Source organism: Haplochromis burtoni, unplaced genomic scaffold (genome assembly GCF_018398535.1).
Source record: "Haplochromis burtoni strain Fernald_Lab_line unplaced genomic scaffold, NCSU_Asbu1 Contig_26, whole genome shotgun sequence".
NCBI lineage: Eukaryota > Metazoa > Chordata > Actinopteri > Cichliformes > Cichlidae > Haplochromis > Haplochromis burtoni.
Genome location: NW_024582387.1, coordinates 1,576,566 through 1,588,594, shown reverse-complemented (window position 1 = coordinate 1,588,594; position 12,029 = coordinate 1,576,566). Strand labels below are relative to the sequence as shown.

Sequence of the window (12,029 nt, the reverse complement as noted above, 5' to 3'; positions counted from 1 at the left end):
AGAGGTCTATTAACACATAGTGAGTGAGAAAGGTGACTGGAAAGGAAAAACTCAATGCATCATGGGAATCCCCCGGCAGCCTACGTCTATTGCAGCATAACTAAGGGAGGATTCAGGGTCACCTGGTCCAGCCCTAACTATATGCTTTAGCAAAAAGGAAAGTTTTAAGCCTAATCTTAAAAGTAGAGATAGTGTCTGTCTCCCGAATCCAAACTGGAAGCTGGTTCCACAGAAGAGGGGCCTGAAAACTGAAGGCTCTGCCTCCCATTCTACTTTTAAATACTCTAGGAACAACAAGTAGGCCTGCAGAGCGAGAGCGAAGTGCTCTAATAGGGTGATATGGTACTACAAGGTCATTAAGATAAGATGGGGCCTGATTATTTAAGACCTTGTATGTGAGGAGCAGGATTTTGAATTCAATTCTGGATTTAACAGGAAGCCAATGAAGGGAAGCCAAAACAGGAGAAATATGCTCTCTCTTTCTAGTCCCTGTCAGTACTCTTCTCCAGCATTTTGGATTAAGCTGAAGGCTTTTCGTGAGTTTTTAGGACATCCTGATAATAATGAATTACAGTAGCCAGCCTGGAAGTAATAAATGCATGAACTAGTTTTTCAGCGTCACTCTGAGACAGGATATTTCTAATTTAGAGATGTTGCGCAAATGGAAGAAAGCAGTCTTACATATTTGTTTAATATGTGCATTGAAGGACATGTCCTGGTCAAAAATGACTCCAAGGTTCCTCACAGCGTTACTGGAGGCCAAGGTAATGCCATCCAGAGTAAGAATCTGGTTAGATACCATATTTCTAAGATTTTCAGGGCCGAGTACAATAACCTCAGTTTGATCTGAATTAAGAAGCAGAAAGTTAGCGGCCATCCAGGTCTTTATGTCTTTAAGACATTCCTGCAGTTTAACTAATTGGTGTGTGTTATCTGGCTTCATGGACAGATAGAGCTGGGTGTCATCTGCATAGCAGTGAAAATGTATGCTATGTCTTCTAATGATGCTGCCTAAGGGAAGCATGTATAATGTAAACAGAATTGGTCCTAGCACTGAACCCTGTGGAACTCCATAATTAACCTCAGTGTGTGAAGAGGACTCTCCATTTACATGCACAAATTGGAGTCTATTAGATAGATATGATACAAACCACTGCAGTGCAGTACCTGTAATACCTACAGCATGTTCTAATCGCTCTAATAGGATATTATGGTCGACAGTATCGAATGCTGCACTAAGGTCTAGCAGGACAAGCACAGAGATGAGTCCACTGTCAGAGGCCATAAGAAGATCATTTGTAACCTTCACTAAAGCTGTTTCTGTGCTGTGCTGAGCTCTGAAACCTGACTGAAACTCTTCAAATAAACCATTCCTCTGCAGATGATCTGTTAGCTGTTTGACAACTACTCTTTCAAGGATTTTTGATATGAAAGGAAGGTTGGAGATTGGCCTATAATTAGCTAAGACTGCTGGGTCTAGAGATGCTTTTTGAGTAAAGGTTTAACTACAGCCAGCTTGAAGGCCTGTGGTACATAGCCGATCATTAGAGATAGGTTGATCATATTTAAGATCGAAGAATTAATTAATGGCAGGACTTCTTTGAGCAGTTTTGTAGGAATGGGGTCTAAAAGACACGTTGATGGTTTGGAGGAAGTAATTATTGAAGTTAACTCAGAAAGATCAATTGGAGAAAAAGAGTCTAACTTAACATCAATGGTACTAAGAGTAGCTGTAGATAATATTACATCTGTGGGATGATTATTGGTAATTTTTTCTCTAATGATAAAAATTTTATTTGTGAAGAAGTTCATGAAGTCATTACTAGTTAACGTTAAAGGGATGGTTGGCTCAAAAGAGCTCTGACTTTTTGTCAGCCTGGCTACAGTGCTGAAGAGAAACCTGGGGTTGTTCTTATTTTCTTCAATCAGTGATGAATAGTAAGATGTTCTGGCTTTGCGGAGGGCTTTCTTATAAAGCAGCAAACTATTTCTCCAGGCTAAATGATGATCCTCTAAATTTGTGACACGCCATTTCCTCTCCAGATTACGAGTCATCTGCTTTAGGCTACGTGTTTGAGAATTATACCACGGAGTCAGGCTGCATTGAATCATATCTGTTATTAACCTCTGTCTCTCTTCCACAGCATGTCTTTATCCTGTTTTCCTTCTCTCACCCCAATCGGTCGCAGCAGATCGCCCCGCCCCTCCCTGAGCCTGGTTTTGACGGAGGTTTCTTCCTGTTAAAAGGGGGTTTTTCCTTCCCACTGTCGCCAAAGTGCTTGCTCATAGGGGGTCATATGATTTTTGGGTTTTTCTCTGTATCTATTATTGTGCGATCTACTGTACAATATAAAGCGCCTTGAGACGACTTTTGTTGTGATTTGGCGCTATATAAATAAAATTGAATTGAAATTAAAAAAAAGAAAATCCCACAAAACCCTGACACACAGCAGTGTGCTAACAGATATTCTCAAAATTATACCAAGTGCAAAACAACTGATCACACATGTTAGAAAAAAAATCTGATTATGTAAATATTCATTTTTATCGAGTATGCTACATGTTTTCCTTCAAATTAGGGCAAATGAAGGAAAGATCAGGGATGATGGACATGTGCAAATATTTTTCGCACACAACTTAAGGTTAGTTCAGGAAATAAATGTTGAAATAGAAAGATTTTCTCACTGTATTATCAAAGAAATGAAATGGATACTCCTTTTTTTAAAGAAAGACAGTAAAATTATATCTAACTTCTAGAAATTTGAGTTAAATGGAGCTGCAAACAATAGTTACTTTGCATTATTTTAAACACTTGTTTAATATTTTTGTTTCTTCTTGGGGTAAAAAAGATTTCTTCTGACATACAGGAAAACAGTATCTCTGTATCATTTTTTTAAACATCCCCCTATGGCACCGCATATTGAAGCTTCAGTCTTTTGAGTGATCAAGAGGCTTCTCCCTTGCCTGCAGGCGAGCAGCACAACCAGTTTTTCAGTATTTTCTCTCTGTCTGACCTGCAGACTTTGAACAGTCCCTCGCCATGCAATACATGTCCCACCCGAGCATCCCATTTTAACCAAAAAGACATTGACTTTTGGTGCTTTTAAAATGATGATACTCACACATAACCGTAAGAAAAACATTCCCTGAAGCCAGGACAACTTTCTCCCTTGTTGCCCGGTCGTAGATGCCCACATGGCATTCATAAGGCCCGTTGTCTGAGATCCTGACCTCTGGGAGTCTGCAAAGTAAAGGGTTACACTGTGAGTTGATATTCATGTTTCAATTTTTGTACTAACATCTGACAACAAAACAATTAGATTAGCAAGTACATACATGGGAAGATAACTATTTGTGTTCACAGAAGCTACTTCCAGCTGCTCCCTCATTCACTAGGGGTCACTACAGCAGGTAGTGCCACATGTTTAATTTGGGAGATTTTTACACCTTCCTGACACAATCCCCAAGGGATCTGTGTCTCCTCTCGGGATTAAACCAAGGCACTCTTGCTTGTTAGGTAAATGTGCAAACCATGACACTTTCACATAAAAACTGAATGTGTCAATCAGTGTCAACAGAATAGCCTTGTAAAGGTTCAGTCATGATGCACGTTAGGGCTGTGCGATATGACCAAAATCTTATATCCCGATATAAGAATTCTATCGTCCCGATAACGATATAAATCACAAAAATTTGTGAAAATTTTTTTTTCTGTAAATTCTGTGAATCTCGGGCAGCTCGACTTGCGGAAAGTGTTTCCAGCTGCGCGTCATGTAGCTGGAGTCGAGTGTTTTAACCGATGCATGAAACTATACATTTTTAGACATAAGTTGTAAGGCCGCCGTTTTCTTTGTGAGTATTTATTACACGGCGTGCTGCGGGGAAAAGCCTGTTCTAACGTTTGAGTCTAAGGTTTATTTTTTAGCACCTGGCGGCTCTTTTTTAATTCTCATCCGTAAATAATCTGCTCTTTCACGTGATTCAGTTTATTTTGAAAAGTCTCAACAGGATCTTGAGCTTTATTGTGAAAGGTTTATGTGGAACATAAACAAGCGGACACGCGATGGTGTTACCGTCGTTGTTGCTAACCACAACGCATAAAAACAGGCGCTTGTCCGTGTAGTGTGGTTATATTAAATATAAGAGAAAGAGAACTTTAAGAAATTAATATAGCCACTACAGTGACCATCAAAACGCTGAAAAAGTATTGCTGTAAACAGTTTATTTTGCGACACCATGAAACAAGCGATAGCGTAAAATGAAACGATAGACTTTTTTATATCGTCATCCGATATATATCGTTATATCAAACAGCCCTAATGCACGTGTATAATTGCTATCAAAATTAATCCAGAGTCCAGAGATGACTGCAGCCCAGCCCTTGAGCAATGAAACCCAGAGCGTCAGTGCTCCACCCAACATAAACCATGAAAACCAAAGTTTGGCCTTCAGGAAGTGTTTCTGTTATGGAATATGTTATTGTAGTAGCAACCAGGAAAATGGTAGAGAATATCGTTGAAAATGAAGAAGTTATCTACATAGTGAATGACTTACTTAAACTGAAACTGTAATATTTTCTAAACTGGTGAGCACAAGGCCAAATTTTAAAAAGGATTTGTTACAGTCACAAAACTTTACAGGTGCATTCGAGGGTGTCAGGATCCTATCACATAATGGTTCCTTGTAGTTGACTAGATTTAACTAGTTAACTACAAGGAACGATTATGACAGTAAACACACACACACACACACGCAAACAAATCTAAAAGTTGAACAGCGAGCCCCTTTTGCAGGCCCATTAATGACCAAGGGTCCATCTGTATCAGTTTTTTGCTCATCCATCATTTTTTAATAAATTAATCGGACATTGACGATGACTGTTAGAATAAAAGATCCCACAAAACAAAGTTTATCAGTGTCTCACATAGACTGAATAAATCCTTAGTTCATATTACAGATCAGTTGAGTGTCAGAATTCAGAAGTCAAAAAGTTTAGTCAAAAAGTATCACTCTTTTGCTATCGTCTGCATCCTTCAAATGAAAATACACTGACTTTGGTCAACAGGGTTGTCAAATGTCTTTGGTACATTTGACAACCCTGTTGCCGGTGTATGACACTTTTTTCTATGAAAGATAAGTGTAGAGTGTTCTTATAAAAAACAAAAAAGAAAACCCTAAAAGTATATTTCAGAAAACAGCTTTCACTATACTTGTTTTTCATCTGTAATTCTGCAGAGAAACAACAGGCAGCGATTATCCAGTCAGCAATAGCAAATGGCCATTTTTGAAAGAGAACAAGAGCACAATCTGTATTCTGTACTCAGCTAATATGTCAACAGTGATAATCAAAGTGAGACACCACTAGTCACATTTAGCTCCTGTGATTTATGCTCACAAAACAGGGACAATTGTCCTTGCTGCTCGGGTGTTTCAGACGGGGACCTCTGTTAGAACAGCAGCAGGGTGCTCTTAGCAGCCAGGCTTTAATGAGTTCAGCTGTGTTTTTGTGTGTGTATGCATATAGGTGTGTGTCTGGAGGAGAGGAGCGCTCCCTATTGGAGAGCAGTCAAATCAGTGTGACTAACATATACACATATATATATATATACACATACATACATACAACAACGATATTGACCTTGTCCACAGGATAACAGACTCATTGTATAAGCAGCGGATATATATATAGATATATAGATATATAGATATATATAGATATATATAGATATATATATATATAAAATACATATAGTGCTTGTCAAATACATTTTTTGAGGAGGAGTTAGCATTATTTTTGTGCACATACACCATGTATAAGCAAGTCAGAAATTAAGTACAGTTTATTTGTATACCACTTCTCAAGAACAAAATTCAAAGTCCTTTGCAATAGAGAATAAGATATAAAATACTCTGAGCATATAAAGTAAACAAATAAGATGTTTGGCAAACATGTCGTTCTTTACACCTTTCTGTTTCAGTGTAGTGTATTGTTGTGTAGAACTGTAAGTACACCAGATTTTATAAGTCTTTCTATCGTGTGTGTAGTGTGTGTGTGTGTGTTAGTTATGTTTGTGATGTGTGTGTGGTGTGTGTGTGTGTGTGGGGGTGGGTGGTGTGTGTGTGTGTGTGTGTGTGTGTTTGTTTTATTTAACTTTTATTTATACAGGGGGTCCCATTGAGACTTAATGTCTCATCTACAAGAGAGACCTGTTTCAGACATGTTTACTGAGACTTCTATCTGACCACTGTATGATTTGTCACATCTTTGATCCATGAATAATTAAGAAATAGGAAATAAAACACCACATTTGAAGTTTGTACCTGCTGATTAGACAAGTGTGTTTTATTTCTCTGGTTCTTCAAGTGTTTAGAAAACCTAATGAAAAATGGATAGATACTATGAATAGGCACACTGAGGTTTTCTCCCATAGCACTTGAGGAATATGTATATAACAGGCAACACTTTTTTTTAACACTACTGAATAAAAGTGATGAGAATAGCACAGTGACTCTCCCTCTGTGGTGGTGTTGGGTAATTGGTTTTATTATGGTAAATGCTGATGTAGTCCATTGCTTTGTTTTTGCAAACAAAGCCATAGTTCACTTATCCACAGTCCTGACTACAGGGAGTGCAGAATTATTAGACAACTGCCTTTCCTTTGGCAAAATGGGTCAAAAGAAGGACTTGACAGGCTCAGAAAAGTCAAAAAATAGTGAGATATCTTGCAGAGGGATGCAGCGTTTCATTCAAAATAGTCAACAGGGTCGCAAGAAGCGTGTGGAAAAACCAAGGCGCAAAATAACTGCCCATGAACTGAGAAAAGTCAAGCGTGCAGCTGCCAAGATGCCACTTGCCACCAGTTTGGCCATATTTCAGAGCTGCAACATCACTGGAGTGCCCAAAAGCACAAGGTGTGCAATACTCAGAGACATGGCCAAGGTAAGAAAGGCTGAAAGACGACCACCACTGAACAAGACACACAAGCTGAAACGTCAAGACTGGGCCAAGAAATATCTCAAGACTGGTTTTTCTAAGGTTTTATGGACTGATGAAATGAGAGTGAGTCTTGATGGGCCAGATGGATGGGCCCGTGGCTGGATTGGTAAAGGGCAGAGAGCTCCAGTCCGACTCAGACGCCAGCAAGGTGGAGGTGGAGTACTGGTTTGGGCTGGTATCATCAAAGATGAGCTTGTGGGGCCTTTTCGGGTTGAGGATGGAGTCAAGCTCAACTCCCAGTCCTACTGCCAGTTTCTGGAAGACACCTTCTTCAAGCAGTGGTACAGGAAGAAGTCTGCATCCTTCAAGAAAAACATGATTTTCATGCAGGACAATGCTCCATCACACGCGTCCAAGTACTCCACAGCGTGGCTGGCAAGAAAGGGTATAAAAGAAGAAAAACTAATGACATGGCCACCTTGTTCACCTGATCTGAACCCCATTGAGAACCTGTGGTCCATCATCAAATGTGAGATTTACAAGGAGGGAAAACAGTACACCTCTCTGAACAGTGTCTGGGAGGCTGTGGTTGCTGCTGCACGCAATGTTGATGGTGAACAGATCAAAACACTGACAGAATCCATGGATGGCAGGCTTTTGAGTGTCCTTGCAAAGAAAGGTGGCTATATTGGTCGCTGATTTGTTTTTGTTTTGTTTTTGAATGTCAGAAATGTATATTTGTGAATGTGGAGATGTTATATTGGTTTCACTGGTAAAAATAAATCATTGAAATGGGTATATATTTGTTTTTTGTTAAGTTGCCTAATAATTATGCACAGTAATAGTCACCTGCACACACAGATATCCCCCTAAAATAGCTAAAACTAAAAACAAACTAAAAACTACTTCCAAAAACATTCAGCTTTGATATTAATGAGTTTTTTGGGTTCATTGAGAACATGGTTGTTGTTGTTCAATAATAAAATTATTCCTCAAAAACACAACTTGCCTAATAATTCTGCACTCCCTGTACTGCTTACATGGATTCAAACCAAGACAGAGACGGAACTTACCAAGTCCAAAAAGAAGGACCATAACGATAAGATGTGGAAGAATTTGTGAAAGAAAGAAACCTCAAATCAAACCATTTCTGAGTGACTACCTGCTTGGAGTCTCTTACAGTTTGACAGCTAGTTTGACACATGTGTCTAGCTGTCTGGACTTGGGAAAGAGGAAAGGTTATACTCCTAACACTGAGACTTCTTTTAAATATTAAGACTGGTGGAATTAAATTTTCAGCATCCTCTCTAATCCTCGATTCCATGCATTTGAGAAGTGCTGGTCCACTGAGAGACACACCCCCCTGAAATTATACATGTGATTCCAACGCTATTAAAAAAGCTTTATTGCTGTTTTTTTATTTCCTATTAAAAGGTCAGCTAATGTTTGAAGTTTTTGTTTGGTATGAATCTCAATTTAAAAAGAACAAAGTCATTTTAGTATTGATTTATTTTCTTTCATATTACTGCTCTGATTACACCCATACATCACAAGAACCATCAACACAGTTAAATGCGTGTTGTTTAGTGAACAGCATTATTAGGGGCGCTTAAACAAACTGTTAAGCAAACATGGCTATTTTGAGTTGTTCTACAATTAAACCACAGCAGCACAACATTTATCAGCTAGGTTTATAACAAATAAAATGTAGCACCATCACATTTATTTATTTATATTTGTCTTTTTTATTTATTTATTTATTTCATTTGTTGTGAAAATTTGGGTCTCAGTCAGTTGTAAAAAGGTGTTTGGGCAATGACACCATAGCAGATGGTTAAATCAAAGTCTTTCTCAGCCATCGGAACTAAAACGATTATCAGCAAACCAAACATATAGGTAATTAAATTAAAAAGAAAAAAAAACAATTTCTGAAAACTACAAAATGTCCTATGTTAAAACACCCACACACAAAACAGCAGGTACACAGTGGCGGTCGATATCAATGGGCCCCCATGGAGAAGCGGCAAAAACAGCACACCGCAAAGAGAGATCGATTGTCCCCTAGGAGTTTTCCTGTAATGCAGGCCTTCCTCTAGAACTTCTTCTGCCTACAAATGCAAGAAAATGCAACTGCCTAGATGGAGAGTGAAAAAGAGAAGACTTGACAGAGTAGTGTCTGATAGCTCATCCAGTCAATCTCTGCATCAAATTAACTAGCACATTGTCAGATACTCTTTCTGGCCTGAAGCATTATGGGTGAATGGGTAAAGACTGGCAGTTGTAAGATGGTGAAAAGCAGAGATAAACTGCTGAGGACGGGATGCGAAGTGAGGTGTGTAGTCATCTGTTTCCTTAATGAATGAGCATGAAACAAAATAATCAGGATAATGCTGTGATTCGGTGAGTGTGACAGACTCACTACTTTGTGGTTGCATTATACTAAGTGCTGATGTAGCTCATCTTTCTGTCCTTACCCAACACTATAGTCCTGCTGTTTGCTATCCTAAGTACTTAGGATTTATGCATTGAAATCCACACAAACGCAAAAAGCAGAGCACAGTGACAAAAAGGTAGAAAGAATGGAGGTATTGCTGAAAGAAGGGTAAACGCCCAAATTGAAACCAAACACACAAAGAACACACACACACACACAGACTTTCTGTTGATTAAAATAACTCTAAAGCCCCATTCAGTGTGCATTAATTTGTGAAGCCATTACTCATTCTTCATCACAAATGCAAAGCTTCACTTCACCCTGCAATTATATCTTACAATAGTGTACTGTATGCACATTTCTTTGAAAACAGGAGTCGTGAGAGGGTACTTAAACATCTTTAGAAAGACGTGTGCCACCATTAAAATATTTTACACAAACAATTTATGGAATGTTTTTTTTTATTTACTCTTATCTCTTTTTTGTTTCAATAAATAAGTGATGACAAAAGTATGAATCTGCTTTAACTGCTTTTCTGCTTTTATAAAAGAGAGCTTGTATGAATGACTCAGTTATTATGTGACCTGTGGCAGTTTATTCTATATTTTTTCAGTTTGAATACATTTTCAATCCATTCAAACAACATGTATTTTTTCCATGTTTTATACTTAATAATAATACTCAAGTGTCAAGTGGTGCAACTGCTGATTTAAATGAACAGATTCAAAAGATGATGTTTTTTTTAATTGTGTTTAACGATAATTCAACATAAAATAGTCGGGCACTATTTACTTTTAATTGCTACAATAATCCATTTCATCCACTTTATTCTGCTTATCTGATTCAGTGTTGCCCAATCCAGCTGTCACCAAGTGAAAGGCAGGGTACATCCTGGATAGGATCATCAGTCTATTGTATGTTAAAATAATCTAAATAGTTTTAAAACTGTTAAAATAAATAAAATGATTTTGTACACCAACTGTTCTTAAATTTCAGGCTGACACAGCCAAGACTACGAGACTTTTATTATTAAGTATAAAAAGTGATGTAGCAAAAAAGAAATTTAATCATACAAACAAAATGGGGTTTGTATGGCTGGCTGAATGCATGAATGAAAACTATACATCTGCTGGCACCTCACAAAAAGTATGGGAACAGCACTCTATGTAAAAAGAGAATTTTAGTTTAGTTATACTTTAACTTGTTCTCTTAATAGGCATCCATTAATATCAAATACATTAATATAAAATACAGGCTTTGCATTTTTGGATGAACATTATACTAAAACTCCTACTCTTTTTAAACACATTTCTTCTATACAACAGAGACAAGGTAACAGATGTCCATTTTCTATAACTTAGCAATATCAGCCTCAAAATAGATTTTAGTTTTTTTTATCTGCACTACTAAAGCAGAATTTACAGAAACCTCAAGTGGAAGAGAAGATCTGACTTTACAACTGCAGTCAAACTTTAATGTGTAAAAGTTAAGGAACACATATGAAACCTGCATCCGATTTGGTTGGGTTTTCCAAAACAGCAAGTGGTCAAGTGTAAGGAAAAAATGGTCAATTAAAGGCTGTGCAGTGGCGGATAAATGCATTGTATCTCAAGTCACTGTGCACAATTAGTAATGTTAAAAAAGTGCTGTGACTGCAAACAATCATCATAAAAATCGTACTGTTCTCAGTATAAAAAGCTACATTATTACATGTGGCCTATACAGGATGTATTAAACCAATAACTGATGTCAAGTCAAAGGGTCTTTTATGACAAGCAACAAACTCCTGCTTTTGATTGGACCCTGAATAGATATCAAATTTCCAGGGTCACTAGTTATGTGCAAGATCTGTTGTTTCCCTTACAAGAACTAATCTATGTATTGACACTTGAAGATGCAGAATGTCACAGCTGCTGTCGTTCTTTGAAAGATTACAGTAATAGCTGTTGAAGCCAAACAAGACTGGGAAATCTTAGATGAACCAATATCAGTGTGACTTCAGATGCTGTTGAATATTTGCAAGATGTTTTATTATTGCTACACTATAATAGTACCATAATCACATATAGCTTTTAGATTATACAAAAGCTCTGAAGTTTCCTGCACAATGTTCCATGTTTATAAAGGCTACAGAATATTGAGGCAATCATTTTTGGTCATAAAGCTCCATTCGTCAGAGTGGTAAGGCTTTGTACAGAAGATTTACAATTCTAAAGTGGAAACGGGTGAATACAGTGAGTAAAAATTCAGCTTTTTGCATTTATGAGAAGCACTGAGTTTCTGTTAGACACCATGAAAGCAGGAGTGTGACCAGGGAGTCTTTCTTGACTGGAAAAACGGTGTGATTGTGGCAGAATCCCACATGTCTCTCTGGATGACTAACACAGGCTTAGCATTCTTGTACGGGTGCAGGTAGCAACCAACTGATCAGTGCACTGTAGAAGACTTTGTGTATATATATATATATATATATATATATTTCGTCTCTTGCCCACCGATGCCTTCTTGTTCCAGTAGCCCACTTTTCGTCAGGGTGCCCTGGTTCCTCAACACCTGACGCGGACCTTGTTGATCCGGGCGACGTCCGAGCCGGCATGCCTTCATATTTATCTGTCTCGCTCATGTCTGCGGTAGGCTCGCTTAGCATAGGGGGTCTAG

General features: G+C 38.1%; 1 protein-coding gene across 3 annotated transcripts in view; it reads right to left on the bottom strand.

Moving 5' to 3' along the window:
* Positions 1–12,029, bottom strand: part of igsf21a (immunoglobin superfamily, member 21a) — a 183,754-nt gene that overhangs the window by 63,040 nt on the left and 108,685 nt on the right. For all 3 annotated transcript variants that reach the window (XM_005917853.3, XM_005917852.3, XM_005917854.3), the window contains one exon: positions 3,123–3,241. In XM_005917853.3, the coding sequence (XP_005917915.1) occupies positions 3,123–3,241 (119 nt within the window). The remainder of the gene's footprint in view (positions 1–3,122; positions 3,242–12,029) is intronic.